The sequence below is a fragment of the Lepidochelys kempii genome, chromosome 3, assembly GCF_965140265.1.
Source record: "Lepidochelys kempii isolate rLepKem1 chromosome 3, rLepKem1.hap2, whole genome shotgun sequence".
Classification (NCBI taxonomy): Eukaryota; Metazoa; Chordata; order Testudines; family Cheloniidae; genus Lepidochelys; species Lepidochelys kempii.
The window spans coordinates 75,229,932-75,253,574 of record NC_133258.1 but is presented as its reverse complement, the minus strand read 5'-3'; the positions used below and the strand labels follow the sequence as shown (position 1 = coordinate 75,253,574).

Below are 23,643 nucleotides of genomic sequence, written 5' to 3'. Positions count from 1 at the left end.
CAGCGCCCCCCTGCCCACAGCCCCACCACAACTGCCCAGCACCTCACAGAACCCCCACTCCCTAGTTCCCCAACACACAGATGCCCCCTTACTGCCCAATGCCCTTCCCCACAGCCCCACCACAACAACACAGCTCCCTACACAGACCCCTACTGCCCAGTGTCCTGGCACACACAGATCTCCCCCACTGCCAGGCACTCCACCACAGACCTCCCAGACACTTACTCCCCCATGCCCTGGGCCTGCCCCCTCCCCTGGCCACGCTCACGGGCCCTGCTGGGAGGTGATGTGAGTGTCAGCTGGGTTGAGCCTAGGGTGACCAGACAGCAAGTGTGTTAAATCGGGACAGGGGGTTGGGGGTAATAGGAGCCTATGTTAAAAAAACCCCCAAATATCAGGACTGTCCCTATCAAATCAGGACATCTGGTCACCCTAGCTGAGCCAGCAGCGCGGTGGGGGTTGGAACTGGGACCATGCCCCGTGGCTTCAGCTCCGGGGGCTGGAGCTGGGGCCATGTGCCCCTCGCAGGGGCCGTACGCCCCCCACAGCTTCCAGGGCTGTGCGTCCCCCTCCCCCGGGGCCCGGTCGGGGCTCTGCGCCTGTGGCGTCCCCGCCCCATGTGTCCCGAGATTTTCCTCTCGCGCTCAGCTCACTGCCCAGCCCGGAACTATGCGGCGGAGGCCGCGCCGTGCGGCGGCGGGAGGCGGGTCCCGGGTCCCGCTCGGGGCGGAGCTCGGCAGCGGCGCTCTGCCCGAGGCAATGTGGGGCTGCGGCGGGCTGAACAGAGCAGCCCGGGCTCTCGTCGCCCCGCGGGGCCGGAGCAGCGGGGCGGGCCCGCCCGGGAGGAGACCGGGGGCAGCGGCCGGTGAGTACCTTCTGTGCCCGGCCACAGCCAAGCGGGGCTGGGGCAGGCAGTCCGGGGCGGCGGCATCAGCTGGCTCTGGGTGTTTCCTGCGCGGCCTGCCTGTGGCCCGCGGCGGCCGGGCTACGTGTCCCCCAGCGCTGGGCGCGCCTCCACCGCCGCCAGCCGCCGTGGCTGTGCCGGGGCCAGTAGCGCTCTCCAGTGCTGGGCGCGGGCTCCGGAACCGCCGCGGTGCCTCTGCGGCCGGCTTGCGCCATCGGCGTGATTGACAGCGCCCAGGCGCCGCCCGCGCCGCGCTGCCCCAGAGCTGCCATGGGGCGCGCGGGCGGGCGCTTACCCGGGGCCCGGTGCGAACGCGCCGCGGCCGAACTGCCCAGCAGCCCTGGGAGCTGCCGGCGGCTGTGCAAATGTAAACAAACTGTCTCCTGCCCGCCAGCGGATTACCCTGACGGGCCGCGGGTCGCCCACCCTTGCAGGACTGTTCTTGTGGTCACTGGCTTCGATGTGTCACAATACTGTACTTGCAGCCTAAATTGTTATAATATGGACGGAGGAGTCGCTTTTTAGAAACAAATGGAGGGTTGGCCGGTTGGCATGGTGGAAGTTCCACACGGAGTAATAGCTATTTTGCTACAGCCATTTAAACAGGAAAGCTAATTGTCAATGTATTTAGGATGGAACTAATTATATAAAATTAAGTTTAGAAACATTTTATGGGTCGTTTGCTCTATTAAAGCTTGAAGCTGGCAATTTTGAATGGCCCTACTGGTCTGCAAAGGTGGCTTAGAGGAGTAAAGCTCTAAAGAGTACCATCGTCAGGGATTCACAATGTCTGGTCTATGCCCCAGCTTGCGGAGTGATCCCTTTTCTGTGCTGGGCCCTGAGAACTCGCAAAGTTCCAGAAGGGCAGGTCCAGGACCTCCCAGAGTTTGAAACTGGGCCTTTGGGCACCAGTGATCCCTGTTTCTCTCCTCGGCTCCCTGCAGCAAAGCTAGATAAGGCAGACTTCTCTGGGAGACTTGTGTGGTACCCGTTCAGGGCACAGTGCTCCCAATGAGTATTTGCTGCAACACCAGGCATCCTTTCCAAAATAAAATGGTAATTTATTAATCACCTAGCATACAGAATCTGAGAGTCCTTTAATTAGCATAGAGAAACAAAGGTTAAGATAGAGTTGCTCCCTTGAGCTAGGCTGCCATCACCATGCCAACTAAGCCATCTTGGCTCTCTCACTATCTTTTTGCCTTTACAGGCATCTGGGAGTGGGACTATCTGGCTATGTCTACACTTGCAGAGTTTTCATGCTGTCAGTTTCAAGGGTGATAGTGAAAGAAAAGTGCTGGTTTGTGTACTCACTTACTTCCACAGGCATCAGAGAGTTTACATTTGCAGCACTTCCATCCTGGATGAGAGCAGTGCACTGAGGGCAGCTATCCCACAGTGCAGCTCTCTCCATTTTGACGATGTGCCTTTTGGGAAGGGGTGAGAGGTGATCGCGGGACATCCTGGGTACCTGCACAGCCTTCTCTCCCCAAACACTGATCAGCTGCAGTAGCTCAGCATTGCTTCAAGCAGGGGATCCTTTGCTCCATGGAGCAGCCATTGTCACCTGGCCCGATGATAAGTGAGCTCTTGCCAAGAAAACAGGAAGGGGAGTTTCAAAGTTCCAGGGGCTTTACAGGGAGAGGGGTGGATGTGTGTTTACTTGGCATCAGATCAGCAGAGCTGCTGGCCAGAGTGGTCACCTAGGCACTGTGGGATATCCTCCAGAGGCTAAAAGCTCTGTAAACAGAGAGAATATCTTCACTTGCACATCACTGCAAAAGCATCACCAGTAAGCCCTGGTCTACACTAGGACTTTAGGTCGAATTTAGCAGCGTTAAATCGATGTAAACCTGCACCCGTCCACACAATGAAGCCCTTTATTTCGACTTAAAGGGCTCTTAAAATCGATTTCCTTACTCCACCCCTGACAAGTGGATTAGCGCTTAAATCGACGTTGCCAGCTCGAATTTGGGGTACTGTGGATACAATTCGATGGTATTGGCCTCCGGGAGCTATCCCAGAGTGCTCCATTATGACCGCTCTGGACAGCACTCTCAACTCAGATGCACTGGCCAGGTAGACAGGAAAAGAACCGCGAACTTTTGAATCTCATTTCCTGTTTGGCCAGCGTGGCAAGCTGCAGGTGACCATGCAGAGCTCATCAGCACAGGTGACCATGATGGAGTCCCAGAATCGCAAAAGAGCTCCAGCATGGACCGAACGGGAGGTACGGGATCTGATCGCTGTTTGGGGAGAGGAATCCGTGCTATCAGAACTCCGTTCCAGTTTTCGAAATGCCAAAACCTTTGTGAAAATCTCCCAGGGCATGAAGGACAGAGGCCATAACAGGGACCCGAAGCAGTGCCGCGTGAAACTGAAGGAGCTGAGGCAAGCCTACTAGAAAACCAGAGAGGAGAACAGCCGTTCTGGGTCAGAGCCCCAAACATGCCGCTTCTATGATGAGCTGCATGCCATTTTAGGGGGTTCAGCCACCACTACCCCAGCCGTGTTGTTTGACTCCTTCAATGGAGATGGAGGCAATACGGAAGCAGGTTTTGGGGACGAAGAAGATGATGATGAGGAGGAGGAGGTTGTAGATAGCTCACAGCAAGCAAGCAGAGAAACCGGTTTTCCCGACAGCCAGGAACTGTTTCTCACCCTAGACCTGGAGCCAGTACCCCCCGAACCCACCCAAGGCTGCCTCCTGGACCCAGCAGGCAGAGAAGGGACCTCTGGTGAGTGTACCTTTTAAAATACTATACATGGTTTAAAAGCAAGCATGTGAAAGGATTACTTTGCCCAGGCATTTGCGGTTCTCCTAGATGTAGTCCTAAAGCCTTTGTAAAAGGTTTCTGGGGAGGGCAGCCTTATTGCGTCCTTCATGGTAGGACACTTTACCACTCCAGGCCAGTAACACGTACTCGGGAATCATTGTAGAACAAAGCATTGCAGTGTATGTTTGCTGGCATTCAAACAACATCCGTTCTTTATCTCTCTGTGTTATCCTCAGGAGAGTGAGATATAATTCCTGGTCACCTGGTTGAAATAGAGTGCTTTTCTTCAGGGGACACTCAGAGGAGCCCATTCCTGCTGGGCTGTTTGCCTGTGGCTAAACAGAAATGTTCCCCGCTGTTAGCCACAGGGAGGGGGGAAGGTTGAGGGGGTAGTCACGCGGTGGGAGGAGGCAAAATGCGACCTTGTAACGAAAGCACATGTGCTATGTATGTAATGTTAACAGCAAGGTTTACCCTGAAAGAGTGTAGCCACTGTTTTATAAAATGTGTCTTTTTAAATACCGCTGTCCCTTTTTTTTTCTCCACCAGCTGCATGTGTTTCAATGATCACAGGATCTTCTCCTTCCCAGAGGCTAGTGAAGCTTAGAAAGAAAAAAAAAACGCACTCGAGATGAAATGTTCTCCGAGCTCATGCTGTCTTCCCACACTGACAGAGCACAGACGAATGCGTGGAGGCAAATAATGTCAGAGTGCAGGAAAGCACAAAATGACCAGGAGGAGAGGTGGCGGGCTGAAGAGAGTAAGTGGCGGGCTGAAGAGAGTAAGTGGCGGGCTGAAGAAAGTAAGTGGCGGGCTGAAGACAGGGCTGAAGCTCAAATGTGGCGGCAGCGTGATGAGAGGAGGCAGGATTCAATGCTGAGGCTGCTGCAGGGCCAAACCAGTATGCTCCAGTGTATGGTTGAGCTGCAGCAAAGGCAGCTGGAGCACAGACTGCCACTGCTGCCCCTCTGTAACCAACCGCCCTCCTCCCCAAGTTCCATAGCCTCCACACCCAGACGCCCAAGAACGCGGTGGGGGGGCCTCCGGCCAACCAGCCACTCCACCACAGAGGATTGCCCAAAAAAAAGAAGGCTGTCATTCAATAAATTTTAAAGTTGTAAACTTTTAAAGTGCTGTGCTTAAAGTGCTGTGTGGCATTTTTCTTCCCTCCTCCACCACCCCTCCTGGGCTACCTTGGTAGCCATCCCCCTATTTGTGTGATGAATGAATAAAGAATGCATGAATGTGAAGCAACAATGACTTTATTGCCTCTGCAAGCGGTGATTGAAGGGAGGAGGGGCGGGTGGTTAGCTTACAGGGAAGTAGAGTGAACCAAGGGGCGGGGGGTTTCATCAAGGAGAAACAAACAGAACTTTCACACCGTAGCCTGGCCAGTCATGAAACTGGTTTTCAAAGCTTCTCTGATGTGTACCGCGCCCTCCTGTGCTCTTCTAACCGCCCAGGTGTCTGGCTGTGCGTAACCAGCAGCCAGGCGATTTGCCTCAACCTCCCACCCCGCCATAAACGTCTCCCCCTTACTCTCACAGATATTGTGGAGCACACAGCAAGCAGTAATAACAGTGGGAATATTGGTTTCGCTGAGGTCTAAGTGAGTCAGTAAACTGCGCCAGCGCACCTTTAAACGTCCAAATGCACATTCTACCACCATTCTGCACTTGCTCAGCCTGTAGTTGAACAGCTCCTGACTACTGTCCAGGGTGCCTGTGTACGGCTTCATGAGCCATGGCATTAAGGGGTAGGCTGGGTCCCCAAGGATACATATAGGCATTTCAACATCCCCAACAGTTATTTTCTGGTCTGGGAATAAAGTCCCTTCCTGCAGCTTTTGAAACAGACCAGAGTTCCTGAAGATGCAAGCATCATGCACCTTTCCCGGCCATCCCACGTTGATGTTGGTGAAATGTCCCTTGTGATCCACCAGAGCTTGCAGCACTATCGAAAAGTACCCCTTGCGGTTTATGTACTTGGCGGCTTGGTGCTCCGGTGCCAAGATAGGGATATGGGTTCCGTCTATAGCCCCACCACAGTTAGGGAATCCCATTGCAGCAAAGCCATCCACTATGACCTGCACATTTCCCAGGGTCACTACCCTTGATATCAGCAGATCTTTGATTGCGTGGGCTACTTGCATCACAGCAGCCCCCACAGTAGATTTGCCCACTCCAAATTGATTCCCAACTGACCGGTAGCTGTCTGGCGTTGCAAGCTTCCACAGGGCTATCGCCACTCGCTTCTCAACTGTGAGGGCTGCTCTCATCTTGGTATTCATGCACCTCAGGGCAGGGGAAAGCAAGTCACAAAGTTCCATGAAAGTGCCCTTACGCATGTGAAAGTTTCGCAGCCACTGGGAATCGTCCCAGACCTGCAACACTATGCGGTCCCACCAGTCTGTGCTTGTTTCCCGAGCCCAGAATCGGCATTCCACAGCATGAACCTGCCCCATTAGCACCATGATGCATGCATTGGCAGGGCCCATGCTTTCAGAGAAATCTGTGTCCATGTCCTGATCACTCACGTGACCGCGCTGACGTCGCCTCCTCGCCTGGTATCGCTTTGCCAGGTTCTGGTGCTGCATATACTGCTGGATAATGCGTGTGGTGTTTAATGTGCTCCTAATTGCCAAAGTGAGCTGAGCGGCCTCCATGCTTGCCTTGGTATGGCGTCCGCACAGAAAAAAGGCGCGGAACGATTGTCTGCCGTTGCTCTGACGGAGGGAGGGGCGACTGATGACACGGCTTACAGGGTTGGCTTCAGGGAGCTAAAATCAACAAAGGGGGTGCCTGTACATCAAGGAGTATTTCAGGCAGGACTTCACGGAGGGTTCCAATAAGAAATGGTGCACCTAAGTTATTGTTCTTATTGGAACAAGGAGGTTAGCCTGGCCTCTGATTGATACATGGCTAGATTTACCTCGCTGCACCTTCTCTGTGAGTGACTGCAGTGTGATCTAGAGGAATGAGTCCCCTAGACAGGGGAGGAGGCAAATGAGTACAAAACAAATCTGGTCTATTTCTTGTTCTGACCCACTCCATCTATCTTTTACATCTTTGGCTGGCAGCAGACGGTGCAGAAGGACTGCATGCCATCCACATCTCATGGCTGCTCGGCAGAAGATGGTACAGTACGACTGCTAGCCATCCTCATCTCTTGCCTGCCTGGCAGAAGATGGTATAATACGACTGCTAGCAATCCTCATCTCTTGCCTGCCTGGCAGAAGATGGTACAGTACGACTGCTAGCAGTCCGTATCGCCTGCCCGCTCACCATAAGACGGTTCAATAGGACTGACTGCAGGACTAAAGAGAATGACCTGCTCAAGTCACTCCAGATTTAGTCCCTGCACCCATGTCTGCCCAGGTGCTCCCAGCCGACGTGGCCAGGAGCACCTCGGACATGACGATGATGGCTACCAGTCGTACTGTACCGTCTGCTGCCACAAGGCAAGGGGTTGCTGCTACTGTGTAGCAATGCCGTACCGCGTCTGCCAGCACCCAGGAGACATAGGGTGACGGTTACCTGAGCGGGCTCCATGCTTGCAGTGGTATGGCGTCTGCACAGGTAACTCAGGAAAAAAGGCGCGAAATGATTGTCTGCCCTTGCTTTCACGGAGGGAGGGAGGGAACGGGGGCCTGACGATATGTACCCAGAACCACCCGCGATAATGTTTTAGCCCCATCAGGCATTGGGATCTCAACCCAGAATTCCAATGGGCAGCGGAGACTGTGGGAACTGTGGGATAGCTACCCACAGTGCAACGCTCCGGAAGTCGACTCTAGCCTCGGTACTGTGGAAGCGCTCCGCCGAGTTAATGCACTTAATGCACTTAGAGCATTTTCTGTGGGGACACACACACTCGAATATATAAAACCGATTTCTAAAAAAACGACTTCTATAAATTCGACCTTATTCCGTAGTGTAGACATACCCTAAGAGTTCTATGCCTCTCGTGGAGTTGGTTTTCTTTTTGTGGTGAAACTTCTGAAGTTTCACTGCAAAAAATCAATGGCAAGTGTAGACACTCCCACGGTTTTTGCTCAAAAAAGGAGACTTTTTCTGCTTTAAATAGCAAGTGTAGACATGCCCTAAGTCTCTCTCGGACACCTCCCCCTCCCCCCTTCCAGGCCAGTTCTTAATGCAACTTCCAAATACCTTTCCTCTTCATTCTTTAGCTGGGGCTTTTGCTCCTCTTCCCTGCGGGGAGGTGAGGGAAAAAATCTCCTTTCTCTTGGTTGTTGATTGCTAGGTGTGAATGGCTCAGCCACTGGGGTTCCCATTGTCTTTCCATAGATATGGGTTGGTTTCAGTCAGTCCTTAGTAACCCATTCCTACCACCCTAGACACGTGTGGCACAGTGCAGAGTCAACCTATGGAATTCATTGACATGGGATATTATAAAGGCCAAAAGTATAACTGTGTTCAAAATAGGTAGATAAGTTCCTGGAGGATAGGTCCATCAGTAGTTATTAGGCAAGATGGTCAGAGACACAACTCCATGTTTTAGGTGTCCCTAAATGTCTGACTGCCAGAGACTGGAATTGGACGACGGGATGGATCACTTGATAATTACCTTGTTCAGTTCATGCCCTCTGAAGCATCTGCCACCTGCCCCTGTGGGGAGACAGGATACTGAGCTAGATAGACCATTGATCTGACCCAGTATGGCCATTCTTATGTTCCCATGTCCCCTGCTCTGCCCCAAGAGCAACTTTGTAACCTTTTACACTTCATGCATAGCCATGCAAAACACAGAGGGAAACTGAAGCGTACATAGCAATCATAAAAATATTACCAAAATTCTTACTTTATCACACCATAAAACAGGATAAGCACTTTTCAACTTCACTGGTGGATTTTCCTAAATCAATAACTAAAGGACATAGTTGTAGGTATATATTGTTACATGAAATAAGGGCATAAGCCACAATTAGCAGGAGTAAATATTCATATAATGGTAGTACTGAAGGACCCCAATAGGGTTAATAAATTAAAACTACCAAAATGATTTGCTTTGTATTTTTTAAGCTGGCAGCAAAAAAATCAGTCTAAAGCATTGGTAGGGTGATCTGATTCATAAAAAGAATACCAACAGATCTGTGGCCTTTGAACTATGTACTCACTTTATTTGCATTATACATTTCCAGTTGTTTGACAGCACATTTGTGTTTCATTTTATCTACATTAGTTCTGTGTTTTTTTTGTATGCAATGTTGCTGTAGTCATGTTAGTCTCAGGGTATTAGAGAAACAAGGTGGGTGAGGTAATATCTTTTACTGCACCAACTTCTGTTGGTGAGAGAGACAAGCTTTCGAGTTTACACAGAGCTCTTCTTCAGGTCTGGGAAACTAACTCAGACACTCTGTGTCAGTTTTCCAGACTTGAAGAGGAGATCCGTGTAAGCTCGAAAGCTTTTCTCTCTTACCAACGGAAGTCCAGTAGAAGATATGACCTCACCCATCTTGTGTCTGTCTCTCTCTCTCTCTCTCTCTCTCTCTTTTTTTCCTGTCATTTAGTTGCTTTATTTATCACCTGTAAAGTACCTAAGTATTTTCTATAAATAACTTAGTAGTGAGATTCTCCCTTCTCTCCTCAGAAGGGATACAGCACTGTTAGCATGAAACTGACTGTCATGTAAACACATTGGAGCATGTTCATATACATTAATAAAATAAAACAAATAACTCTACCAAAACACTACACTAGCCCACATAATTTTTCCTATGGGGAGAGTATGAGACAGAGCGAACTGCATGTGAACAGATGTTAGTCACATTGCTTAATACGCTGCTGGAAGGCACTCATATTTCAGTGATGAGGGGTGGTATAAGAACTTATATAAGAACAAATTGCTTAAAATAATTGCTCTAATTCTGTTTTGTTACTCAAGTATAAACACACAGACTATGACTTGACGCATGTGTCTAAATGAGAGGTGATAAATAGTTTTTTTAGATACTTCAAGTTTGATGCCCGAAATCGTCTACTACAGGAATAAAACTAGCTATTCCCTTTGTTCTGTATCTGAGTTCTTAATGACAGACTGATGTTTTTGGCAACTTTTCTTTCAATAGTTCTTGGTTTTTCTTTTTTAAAATCTCACTCGCTATTTATTCTTAAAGAGTGGGAAGGTGCGGGGAAGAAGCTATATGCAACATTATGATTGCACAGCTAAAAATTAGGAAATCCAGAAGTTATGGTTGCAGTAGTGATGCTAACTCAGCTGTGTTACATATCCTGTATGTTTTATGGCAAATACTACAATGTTAAGCTACATATTTAACTAGAACAGTGGGAATAGAAAATGGGTAAAATATTCAGAAGTACCTATATCCCATTTTCAAATGAGATTTAGGAGATAGGTTTCAGAGTAACAGCCGTGTTAGTCTGTATTCGCAAAAAGAAAAGGAGTACTTGTGGCACCTTAGAGACTAACCAATTTATTTGAGCATGAGCTTTCGTGAGCTACAGCTCACTTCAAGCTCATGCTCAAATAAATTGGTTAGTCTCTAAGGTGCCACAAGTACTCCTTTTCATTTAGGAGATAGGTTTCATCAAAAGTCAATGGGATTTCGGTACATAGGTGGTAGGATTTGGTTTAAGACATTCAGATTGAGGAACATATGAGTTGTCATCTTGGATCAGATCCAAGGTACATCTACTACAGTATTGTGTCTCTCACAGGCCAGCACCAGCAGCTTCAGAGGAAAGTGTAAGAATCCTGTAGCAGGCAGATGGTCTGCCTGCACATTGTCTCTTCCTGGCCTTTAATAGCGGAGATCAGTTAAAGACCTGAAGTATGAGGTTTAATATCCCTTCCAAAATGTTTATCATTAATTATAACTGGATATTTTTGATATCCATATAAATGTCCATTACCTTTTGGAATTTTGTTAATTTCTTGGCCTCAATAGCTTCCTGTGGCAATGAGTACCACAGGTGAATGATAGGTGTGCAAATGTATTTGCTTTTAACTAGTTTGAATTTTCTACCTTATAATGTCATTGAATGTCCTCTTGTTCTTGTGTTATGAGTCAGGGAAAATGGAAGGGTCCTGATCTACCTACTCTGTATCATTTATTATTTTATAGACTTTTATCATGTTCCCTCTTACTCGCCTCCTTTCTAAGGTAAATAATCACAATCTTCAATCTCTCTTCATATAAGAGTTTTTCCAGGCCTTGGATCATTCTCATAGCCCTCCTCTGAACCCCCTCTAGTTCTGCAGTACCCTTTTAGAGATGGTGTGACATTACTGTACACTGTATTCCAGATGAGATCACTTCACTGATTTATATAAAGGCATTATAATGAAGATGTTTTCTGTATTATTCTCCCTCCCTCCCATTCCTTATGCATCCTACCATCTTGTTTGCTTTTTGTCTGCAGCTGCCCACTGAGCATGGGTTTTCATTGAGCTGTCTACAGTGACATCCAGGTGTCTTTCTTGAGTTGATACAATTAATTTAGAACCCTGTAAGGTGTACAAGTAGTTTATATTTTTTCTCTTCAGTGTGCATGACTCTGCATTTATCAATATTGTCATCATTTGCCTTTGTGTTGCCCATTCACCTAGCTTGTTTGGTCTCTCTGAAGTTCCTCACAGCCCTCTCTGGTCCTGAATAATCTAAGTAATTTTGTCATCTTCACATTTTGCTATCTCACTACTTAGCCTGTGGTTTCAGATCACTAAGAAATATATAGAAGAACACAGAACCTTGAGAGACCCCATTGTTAACCTTCTGCTATGATGAAAATTGTCCATTTAATTCTAGTCTTTGCTTTCTGTCTCCTAGCCAGTTTTTTATTTGATAGTACTTTGACTCTCGCCCCATGACTTTTTAGCTTCTTTAGTAGCTTCTTATGCAGGGCCTTTTTGAAGTCTAAATTCTGTCAATCAGTTTATTGACAAATTCCAAGAATTCTAAGAGATTAGTGAGACATGATTTTCCTTTGCAGAAACTGTGCTTGTTAGACCCAGTCATATAACCTTCCAGGTGTTTTATTCTGTTTTTATCCGCCATTTCAACCAATTTGCCAGATACAGAGGTAAGGTTTACTGGCCTATAATTCCCTGTATCATCCCCCAGCGCCTTTTTAAAATATAGGTACAACATTTGCTACCCTCCAGGCCTCTGAAATAGTGGCTGTTTTTAATGACAGATGGCATATTTTTGTTATTACTTTATACTTAATCTCTTTTAGGACTCTTGGATATAGCATCTAGTCTTGTTGACGTATTGCTTCTTAAATTATCAATTTCTTCTAGCACCTCTTCTTCTGATACTTTAGTCTCTGAGAGTACTTCATCTTTATTACCAGAAAAAAGCAGGTCCAGGATAGACATCTTCCCAACATCCTCGCTGGTGAAGACAGATACAAAGAAACTTCCTTATCTTCCTCAATTGTTCCCTTTAATTCCTGGTGATCTAGCAGACCCACTGATTACTTTATAGACTTCCTGCTTCCCCATATGCTTGTTTGTTTTTAACACCTTTAACTATTTGCTTTTCAAAATCCATGTAGGCCTTTCTAATTTTCCTTTAGCATATTGCCTTCTGCAATTTATATTTCTCTTTATTCGCTTCATCGAGTCAGATTTCTAAATTTTGAAGGATTTCTGTTTGGCTTAAATAGCTTCTTCAACTTTGCCATTTAGCCATATTGGCTTACTCCTTGCTGGTTCCCTTTTTGTTCATGTCTTTTGAGATGCTTATATTTTTAACATTAGCATATATGCCACCACTACGGATTTTACTTTCTCAGCTTTTAACTTTAGGGCCTTTTTTTGACTAATCTCATTTTATTGAAATCTCCTTTTTTAAAGGTTAGTGTTCTGTATGTTGTCATTTTTCAGTATCCTCCCTATCCTATTGGAAGTTGAACCTTAGTGCTTCATGTTCCCTATGTCTAAATGGGGATCGTACCATTTGTTTCCCAGATATTTTGTGCGATTTCATTAATTGCTGATAAAGCTGAAATCCTTGAATAGAAGGCATGGTAGAAGTACAGTATGATGTTAAGAACTACAGTTTATAAACCTTTATTTTTATCATATTATATTTAATCAGATATATAATCACAGATCTCACTTTGAGATGGATCTCTGTAGTTCTGAATAATACTCAGCAAACCAAAGAAATCTATGCTTGTTAGTAGGTTCTATTCAAAAACAAAAATTTTTGCAAAGCTTAATCTCTTTGATAGTAGATATGTCCACAATTATTTTCTCTGTATGGAACTATCCTGGCCTATATAATCTAATAATAAATCAATAAGAATATTTTTAGATGTAGTTTAGAGGGAAAGTGGCTCCAAACAAAGTGACCAGTGTAAATATGCCACAGGCTCACTGTTACAGAATGTAAGCTGTACAAAGTGTTTTTTACCTGGGCAACCCATGTGAACAGTATAAGTGAATCCCATTCTACTTGACACTGTGTCCCTTTTTAATGATAATGTACAGAAGTGATTAGAGGGAAGATTGTGTACCTAGTATTTGTACGAATAAATTGTAATTACTCCAGAAGTCTTCAGATGCATCACCATTGTATAGGGCTGATTAATAACCGTAGGGATTCTGAGGTTTATTGATCTGCATGCAGGAGGTATGCTTTGCATCGCATAAAAGGTGAGTCCTGTGATTGTATCCTTTATCCTACCTAATAAGATTCCCTTCTCCCCAGACCCCCTTTAGTATCTGAAAAAACAAACTGGATTATTGCACAGTATTATGAGGCATTGTCACGCTCTCCATCATCCATTATGCTGTCAGACAAATAATCTGACATGTGGAACAAGTTAAAAAGTCAGGCTGGTGGTAATCAGATATCCCCTGGGTACCGATTATGAGGCATGGCTTTGACTAAGCTATGGATGAGGGTGCATGTGATAGGGAGAGGAGATGAATAGATTGGAAAAGTATGGGGCAGGCTGGGGAGAGGAGGACCACAGTTTCTAAAATGACATGGTGGATTTGGGGTGTGCCACCTTTAAATGTATCAGGGATCAGAGCCCTGTTTTGCTAGGCATTGTACATATATGTTAAAAATGGTCCTTGCTCCAAAGAGCTTGCCAACTAAGATCCCAATGTGCAAACACGCACATGCTTAATTTAACTACCGTGAAGTCCCCTTAAAGTCAGTGGGGTTACTTGTGGTAGTAAAGTTAAGCATGTGCATAAGTGTTTGCAATATTGGGGTCTCCACTACAAAGTTTGGTCGATTCAAATTACATATCTATACAGCCACCAAAATGTGTATATTCATAGAATCATAGAATATCAGGGTTGGAAGGGACCCCAGAAGGTCATCTAGTCCAACCCCCTGCTCGAAGCAGGACCAATTCCCAGTTAAATCATCCTAGCCAGGGCTTTGTCAAGCCTGACCTTAAAAACTTCTAAGGAAGGAGATTCTACCACCTCCCTAGGTAACGCATTCCAGTGTTTCACCACCCTCTTAGTGAAAAAGTTTTTCCTAATATCCAATCTAAACCTCCCCCACTGCAACTTGAGACCATTACTCCTCGTTCTGTCATCTGCTACCATTGAGAACAGTCTAGAGCCATCCTCTTTGGAACCCCCTTTCAGGTAGTTGAAAGCAGCTATCAAATCCCCCCTCATTCTTCTCTTCTGCAGGCTAAACAATCCCAGCTCCCTCAGCCTCTCCTCATAACTCATGTGTTCCAGTCCCCTAATCATTTTTGTTGTCCTTCGCTGGACTCTCTCCAATTTATCCACATCCTTCTTGAAGTGTGGGGCCCAAAACTGGACACAGTACTCCAGATGAGGCCTCACCAATGTCGAATAGAGGGGAATGATCACGTCCCTCGATCTGCTCGCTATGCCCCTACTTATACATCCCAAAATGCCATTGGCCTTCTTGGCAACAAGGGCACACTGCTGACTCATATACAGCTTCTCGTCCACTGTCACCCCTAGGTCCTTTTCCGCAGAACTGCTGCCTAGCCATTCGGTCCCTAGTCTGTAGCTGTGCATTGGGTTCTTCCGTCCTAAGTGCAGGACCCTGCACTTATCCTTATTGAACCTCATCAGATTTCTTTTGGCCCAATCCTCCAATTTGTCTAGGTCCTTCTGTATCCTATCCCTCCCCTCCAGCATATCTACCACTCCTCCCAGTTTAGTATCATCCGCAAATTTGCTGAGAGTGCAATCCACACCATCCTCCAGATCATTTATGAAGATATTGAACAAAACCGGCCCCAGGACCGACCCTTGGGGCACTCCACTTGATACCGGCTGCCAACTAGACATGGAGCCATTGATCACTACCCGTTGAGCCTGACAATCTAGCCAGCTTTCTACCCACCTTATAGTGCATTCATCCAGCCCATACTCCCTTAACTTGCTGACAAGAATACTGTGGGAGACCGTGTCAAAAGCTTTGCTAAAGTCTAGAAACAATACATCCACTGCTTTCCCTTCATCCACAGAACCAGTAATCTCATCATAACAGGCATGGCTGTGTGCATTTCTGCATAAAAGGCATATGCTGTGTGCATATTGCATGGCTGTGTGCATTTCTGGTTGCTTGCACTGGTACCCAGAGTCTGTGTGTTGATGTAACAGTAGTGTGAAGTGCAGTGTATCCTGGGTAGGTATCCCAGTGTGCCCTGCTGTCTGGTGCAGTGCGTTTTGGGACACTTTCACAGTGCTTTGTGAACTAGTAGCATATATCACCCAGGGATTTCTGGGAGCGAGGGGTCAAGTTCCCACCATGCTAATTTCTCCATCCTATAATACTTTCCATATCCCATAATTTTTGTTCCGTTTTTCAAAATTCTCACAGTCGCTTGGAGTGCTTTTTGGTGTCTGCCATCTGTCTGTCAGAAGCATGGAGCCGGCAGAACTCAGTACAGTTCTCGTCTGCGCTGCTAATACAGGGCACATGATTGTCCGGTATTTTCACAGCTTGAGGGAGTACTGCTGCAATTGGGATTGTGATAAAGACAATGCAGCGTTATTTGAGCACAGTAACTGGATGCTGGTGGACATAGTGAAAAACAATGCCAGGTTGCTGCTGGCATTCCCGGAGCTGCTCTGCATGTTGGAGCACTGTTTCTGGGCCTGAGAAATGAGCATTGGCTGATGAGAATTGCATCATAATGCAGATTTGGGATGATGAACAGTGGCTACAGAGCTTTCAGATGTGAAAAGCCACATTCCTGGGGCTCTGTGTCGAGCTCACCTCAGCCCTCCGCAACAGGGACACCAAAATGAGAGAAGCATTGTCAAGTGGAGAAGCAAGTGGAGATCACTCTCAGGAAGCTTTTAACACTGGCTTGCTACTGGTCAGTGGGCAATAATTTTGGGTTGGAAAATCCGTAGAGCGGGGCCCATTATGCTCCAACTGTATAAGGCCATAAAACATCTCTTGCTATGCAGGGCTGTGACTCTTGATAATGTGTAGGAAATAGTAGGCAGATTTGCAGTAATCGGGTTCCTGAACTGGACATGGAGTGGGTCCTCAAGGAACCAATTTTGAAGCACTTAGAGGAGAGGAAAGTGATTGAGAACAGTCAGCATGGCAAGTCATGCCTGACTAGTCTAATTGCCTTCTATGACGGGATAACTGGTTCTGTGGATGAGGGGAAAGCAATGGATATGTTATTCCTTCACTTTAGCAAAGCTTTTGATATGGTCTCCCACAGTATTCTTGCCAGCAAGTTAAAGAAATATGGGCTGGATGAATGGACTATAAGATGGATAGAAAGCTGGCTAGATCATCGAGCTCAACGGGTAGTGATCAATGGCTCCATATCTAGTTGGCAGCTGCTATCAAGTGGAGTGCCCCAAGGGTCAGTCCTGGGGCCGGTTTTGTTCAATATCTTCATTAATGATCTGGAGGATGGCGTGGATTGCACCCGCAGCAAGTTTGCAGATGACACTAAACTGGGAGGAGAGGTAGATGTGCTGGAGGGTAGGGATAGGATACAGAGGGCCCTAGACAAATTAGAGGATTGGGCCAAAAGAAATCTGCTGAGGTTCAACAAGGACAAGTGCAGAGTCCTGCACTTAGGACGGAAGAATACCAGGCACTGCTACAGACTAGGGACTGAATGGCTAGGCAGCAGTTCTGCAGAAAAGGACCTAGGGGTTACAGTGGACGAGAAGCTGGATATGAGTCAATAGTGTGCCCTTGTTGCCAAGAAGGCTAACAGCATTTTGGGCTGTATAAGTAGGAGCATTGCCAGCAGATCGAGGGATGTGATCATTCCCCTCTATTCGGCATTGGTGAGGCCTCATCTAGAGTACTGTGTCCAGTTTTGGTCCCCACATTACAAGAAGGATGTGGAAAAATTGGAAAGAGACCAGCGGAGGGCAACACAAATTATTAGGGGGCTGGAGCACATGACTTATGAGGAGAGGCTGAGGGAACTGGGATTATTTAGTCTGCAGAAGAGAAGAATGAGGGAGGATTTGATAGCTGCTTTCAACTACCTGAAAGGGGTTCCAAAGAGAATGGATCTAGACCAGGGGTCTCAAACTCAAATGACCACGAGGGCCACATGAGGACTAGTGCATTGGCCCGAGGGCCGCATCAGTGACACCCTACCCTTGCTGCCCCTGGCCCCGCCCCCACTCCACCCCTTCCATGAGGTCTTGCCCCTTTCCCGCCTCTTTCCTGCCCCTATTCCAACCCCTTCCCTTCAGGGAGCAGTGCGGGGTTCGCGGCGCCACAGGGTAGACGGAGGGGCACGCGGTGTGGGGGTGCGGGGACCTTGGCGGGCTGCATGAAAGAACCCTGCGGGCAGCATGCGGCCCACGGGCCACGTGTTTGAGACCCCTGATCTAGACTGTTCTTAGTGGTAGCAGATGACAGAACAAGGAGTAATGGTCTCAAGTTGCAGTGGGGGAGGTCTAGGTTGGATATTAGGAAAAACTTTTTCAGTAGGAGGGTACTGAAGCACTGGAATGGGTTACCTAGGGAGGTGGTGGAATCTCCTTCCTTAAAAGTTTTTAAGGTCAGGCTTGACAAAGCCCCGGCTGGGATGATTTAGTTGGGTATTGGCCCTGCTTTGAGCGGGGGGTTGGACTAGATGACCTCCTGTGTTCTTTCCAACCCTGATATTCTATGATTCTAACTGCGATAGGGTGATAGACCGCATACACGTCCCTATTTTGGCACCAGCCCACCTTACCACACAGAAAGGGTTACTTTTCTGTGGTTGTGTAGGTGCTAGTGGATCACCAGGTGCACTTCACTGATATCAGTGTGGCTGATCAAGGAAGAACACTGGACTTCTCAAAAAGCTGCAAGCGGGCACATTCTTTCCCAACCGGGAGATTGCCATTGGTGATGTTGAAGTGGCAATAGTGAGTCTGAGGGACCCAACCTACCCCTTGCTTCCCTGGCTCATGAAGCTATACACTGGCCACCTCAGACACCAAGAAAATTTTAACTACCAGCTCAGCAGGTGCAGAATTACATTAGAATTTGCTTTTGGGAGATCGAAGGGATGCTAGTGGTGTTTACTTACTAGATTGGATCTCAATGAGAGAAACATTCCAATGGTTTCAGAGTAGCAGCCATGTTAGTCTGTATTCACAAAAAGAAAAGGAGTACTTGTGGCACCTTAGAGACTAACCAATTTATTTGAGCATAAGCTTTCGTGAGCTACAGCTCACTTCATCGGATGCATACTGTGGAAAGTACAGAAGACGTTTTTATACACACAAACCATGAAAAAATGGGTGATTATCACTACAAAAGGTTTTCTCTCCCCCCACCCCACTCTCCTGATGTATGATACACATTGTAAGGAGAGTGATCACTTTACATAAGCTTATTACCAGCAGGAGAGTGGGGTGGGGGGAGAGAAAACCTTTTGTAGTGATAATCACCCATTTTTTCATGGTTTGTGTATATAAAAATATCTTCTGTACTTTCCACAGTATGCATCCGATGAAGTGAGCTGTAGCTCACGAAAGCTTATGCTCAAATAAATTGGTTAGTCTCTAAGGTGCCACAAGTTCTCCTTTTATTTATGTCAAGATATGTAAACGGTAATTCCGTCCAGTCTGTTGTGGCTACATTTATACTGACCTGTGTTTTTACATGTGTATATGTAGCTGTGGTTCTCTTCTTGTTCCTCGGTGTGGAACAGTTGGATTAAGGAAGTACACTGTGGTATGTTTAGGTATATTTAGGACTGCAACGTCTGCTCAGTGCGGGATCTTTGGGACTGTAGGTCAACCATGCTCTGTAACATTTGTGTTTGTTACTCGAATAACCCCATTATGTCCTGGTGCATTTCTTTGGTGCCTCCTAGTCCTTTTGCCTGTCCTGCAGCAACTGCTCTCTTCATTCTCAGTTTTCCCCTCTATTATGTTCTGAAGAGTTCTCCAAGACCTTTGATCATGGTCCAAGGCAATTGTGGCCTGGAGGCTCTTGCAGCACATATACTCCCTAGTCCTCTTTCTTTGCCTCCTGATCAGGGTCAGACGTGGCTTGGGCATGGAGGGGGGACTCCTCAAAACCACCTGATAAAAACAGACTGATACACTTTAGAGTTGCAGTCACAACGAAAAGGGAAAGAGAAGTCTCAAAACTCTCTTTGTATTATTTCCACAAATACCTTAATAAAAAATGCTTATTGACATCTGGGTTTTGGAGCATCTTGGTACAGCATTGCTCTGCAGCTAAAACCCTGGTGGGTACGGCCTAGCAGGGGGAGGACAAGGGGGTGTTCTATTGCATGTGGCTATACAGTTTGGTCCTCTTCCTGGTACAGATATAGGGAAATGGCTGTGACTATTAATGCTATTTTTCATAGGCAATGGTGATTTTGGCTAATATCTCACTCCTGAGGGTCACAAAGGCACAGAGAACATGGCTGCTGATGGCTTCCTTAAGCTGCCTGGGCCTGTGTGGGACTAGCTTGTTTACTGCAATGGTGCCAGCTGAACTCATCACAGAGTGGCATGGGAAGGCGTCTTTATCTCAGAGGAAGAAATAAAGCTACCATCTCTAGAATTCTTCAGGAGAGGATTGCAGAAGATCTCCATGAAAGTTTCATCTGGATCTCTTGAGGATAAAAGACATCCCTATTCTGATAAACATAGTACTCCCCATGACCCCCCTCCTAGCCCAACAAGCCAAAAAAATGAAAAGTGAGCCTAAAGTCTGCCTCTGTTTCTTCCATTGCCACCCGAGCACATGACACTGATCTGATGTGTATTGTATAATCAGACTGCCATACAACCCTTTTTGAAATGTATTTTCTAACATTACACCAGTACAGCAATGAAAAGTTGATCCATTGTTTTAACTTGTGAATGGGACTGGTGTCATTTTAAAATGGGGAATAAAGGTGGCTGGGGGGAGGCGGGAGATGAGGTTTGAGGGAAAGGAAAAGCAAAAAAAAAAAAATTGCAAGGAAAACTGCTCGTACACTTACTCAAATTCCCTTCCCCTTTGGCAGTGGATTCATCTGTGCTTACCTGGTGAGACTGGCTAGACTCCTGCACAGTTTTAGACTGTTCCTAGATTGTGGCATGGTTTGAGTTCCCTGCCATGTCTCTCTCCCTGCTGTTCATGGCAGGCATCTCCTTCTCTGGCTTTTCCACAGTCACTATCCTGAACACCATAGTCAAGTCCTAGAATTGACACCACTAGGTCGATGGAAGAATTCTCCCGTTAACCTAGCAGTGGCCTCTCGAGGAGCTGGATTAACTACAGTGACGGAAACCCCCTTCACTATGGTGCCTACAGACGCACAGCTGCCGCACCATAGCTGTACCACTCGAGCATCTACAGTGTAGACAGACTCTAAGAGCTGTACTGTCTTAGTGCAAAGGCAAGAGTCAGCTTCTGTTTTTAGCACACTCTTAGATCACTTGATTAGATCATAAGAAATGCATTCTTCCTTAACTTTCCTGTGAAGTCTTAAAGTAATTCTTGTTTTAAGGTTGTAAATTGATTTAAATGCTTATTGTAGTAATTGGCAAACCAGATACATTGAACCATGGATCTGTTAATTGAATTTCAATTGTAATCTTAATTTGATTGTTGGATTGTGTTCTATTTGATTAGTTCAGGGAAATTAGAAGTAAATCAGTGATATATTTGCTTAGCTTTGTATTTGTTTGCGTATTCTTTTCATAAATCCATAACAACAGGGGACTGGTTTCTCTCTCAAAACTTTTGTGTGAGAGAACAATGTATTCACAGGTAAAGGTGAATACATTGATTAGCTCCTGGACACATATTTTAATTATTTAAACTTATGACCACTACATAGTGTTTCAAACCAATTTGACAAACAGATCTTTTATCTCTGAATGATCATAAAGCAATGATTTCCATTGCACTGATTTTGTTATATATGCAGGTGACCATTATGGTCAGGCTTTTCAGAGAGGCCCCGGGGGCTTCAGTGAGAACTACAGCTGGAAAATGCAGTTGACATCCAACAGTACAAGGTTTGTCTGTCTGACTGAAACGAAAAGCAGCATGTAAGTACAGTAGCTAATCAAATTATCCATGACGTTATCCTTTACTGTATAAAAATGAGCTTAATGATGTTTGATGACAACTTGATGATGATCTGATAAACTCTTCTGAAAGATCAGAATTGATTTTTTCAGATAATTTTTGCTCTTCCTTTTTATTGTTACTGTACATAAATACATACTACTAAGTTTAAAAAATCCCCTACATGATGTACATTAAATAATCTGTTTTATGCTCAGAGTTATCAGTAATTCAGTGTGACGTTAAATGATCTTAACTAAGTTAAAAGGAGAGATTTTAGATTCTAGGCAGCGAGATAAATTGAATTAAAAGTGCTTTCTCTGGCTTTGTTCCTCCTCCCACCTTGAAGGAAATATTTTTCCCTCCTCTTAACCCAACTTTTTGTTTCAGTCACATGTTTTGGTGCCAGGTATTCATGTTTATGACATGATGTTTGGCTTTCATTGTTTAGGTCTGCTATGAAGAGGCTATACAGTACTTCACACACGACAGTGGATTCAAAAGAGATGAAAAAATTCCAGCTTTTGGCACATAGATGGTGGGATGAACAAGGAGAATATTCCATCTTGCATTCTCTGAATGATATTAGAGTGCCATTTATTAGGTACAGTTTTGGAATTACTTTTGCTGCGTAATGCTATTTCTAAGCATCCATCTAAAAACAGTGTAAAATAATTAGACAGGAAAATGAGACATAACTTGTTGAACAATTATAGTTACTTAACACAAATTTTAAAGAAACATTTCATTTAAACCATTTTGTATCTTTGTGCTTATTTATGTTCACTTTATTTCAGAGATACTCTATTGAACATGAGTAGTGATCATCAGTTGGGAAGCCCTCTGTCCAGTGTAAAGATTCTAGATGTTGGCTGTGGTGGTGGATTGTTAAGTGAAGTAAGAAACAGTTTGTTGTTCCTGCCTCTCTAGCTAAGGCGCATATAAAGACTTTGAAAGGTGTTTGTTTAACTACTAAATCTCAGATGAGGAGGAGTAGCCCCAGGCCCTTTTCTGCCGTATTGGTACATTGATAAATGCATGTTTTGGAGTGCAGTAAATTCTGCAAACCACATTTAGTATTTGGGTTAAAAAAAGTACACGCAATGTTTTGTTATAATCAACTGAGGTTCTTCAAGAAAAGAGAAACGAAAGGAAGAGGTGCTAAAACTTTATGGTTAACCAACAAACAGATTATTCAAATATTGTCACAAATAGCAAAATATCATCAGTCCTTTCTAGTATTCCTTTGGAAAGTCATTGGAAAATAACTTTTATTTGTATTGGGTGGTGGGGAGAGGTTAGTAAAAGATCACTTTTTATCATGACCACTCTTGTTAATGAAGTAACATGTTTTCCATTATAACCTATTTTCACATGCCTGACACTTTTGAAACTTCTGGGCTTAAATTTTCCATATTGGGCAAAGTTCTCATCTCTGACCTTGCCTCTTGACACCACCTAATAGTACTGGGGCTGTACAAAGGGGCCCTAAAAGCCCTGTATCTGGCATAAGGAGGATTCCTGTGGTGCAGGGGGCAGCCGTATATACAAGGTTTACAGTTTGGTTCAATGAGTCTCAGCACCCCCAGTATAAAAATTGTTCCAGCACCCCTGGTTGAGGGTGGGAGTGTAACACACAGATTCTGGTCAGCGCTGTGTCTCATAGGGCTGCTCTAATTTAGACTGGCCCCCAGAACTGTCTAAGTTACGCTGGGGACCTCTCTAGCCCCCAGAGCAGCCCAAGATCTTTTGAAGCTTTTAAGTTCAGAGGTGTAGCACAGACGCTCACCCTGGCTCTCTGCACAAAGGTGGGTCTCTCTCTTCCCCCCGATTTCTGGTAGCTAGACGTAAATCCTTTTTAACTGCGAGAGAGTGAAAAATGTGTATCTTTACCCTGTTATAAAACAATTCCTCCTTCCCTCACCTCCTACCCTCCAAATACATGAGCCAGCTAGAGCAAAAACTACTGAAGTGGAAACTTGGTATAGTCTTAATTCTCATTGATGATTAGTACCTTTGCTTGATTTTTGAAAAATAAAACAAATGGTTTCTGTTTTATAGAATTATGACTGCTTGAAAATTGTACATGAGCATTAGAAAATTTTGCAGGTGTGTGCTTAAGGGTGGATATACTGTGCATATGTGTCCATCTAGTTAAGTTCTCACTGGCTGGTTCAAAGTACTTACAAGCTCCACACACTGAATGACTATGGACGAGTAGCTCTCTCACTCTGCTGGTAAAGCCAGTGGAGTTTGTAACTTTCACAAGCTTAATAACTAGAGAATTTAGAGTTCCAATAACATAAAGTTATTGGTTGTGTAGCACAAAGTATTCCAGTTTCAAAAGAGACATCAACCTCTGAGAAAGAACGTACTTAAAATATTTCAGTGACAGTCAAGACTGGTACTTTCCGAGTAAACATCTGAGTATTCAGCTTTCAGCATTGAGCAGG

General features: G+C 45.5%; 1 protein-coding gene across 2 annotated transcripts in view; it reads left to right on the top strand.

Moving 5' to 3' along the window:
• The first annotated feature begins 460 nt into the window (after positions 1 to 460).
• COQ3 (coenzyme Q3, methyltransferase) overlaps positions 461 to 23,643 on the top strand; it is a 36,692-nt gene continuing 13,509 nt past the window's right edge. Inside the window, exons 1-4 of one of the 2 annotated variants that reach the window (XM_073336831.1) lie at positions 760 to 865; positions 21,048 to 21,171; positions 21,642 to 21,794; positions 21,988 to 22,087. In XM_073336831.1, coding sequence (XP_073192932.1) covers positions 760 to 865; positions 21,048 to 21,171; positions 21,642 to 21,794; positions 21,988 to 22,087 — 483 coding nt within the window. Of the gene's footprint in view, positions 866 to 21,047; positions 21,172 to 21,641; positions 21,795 to 21,987; positions 22,088 to 23,643 lie in introns of both variants that reach the window. The other variant, XM_073336830.1, reaches the window with a different exon arrangement.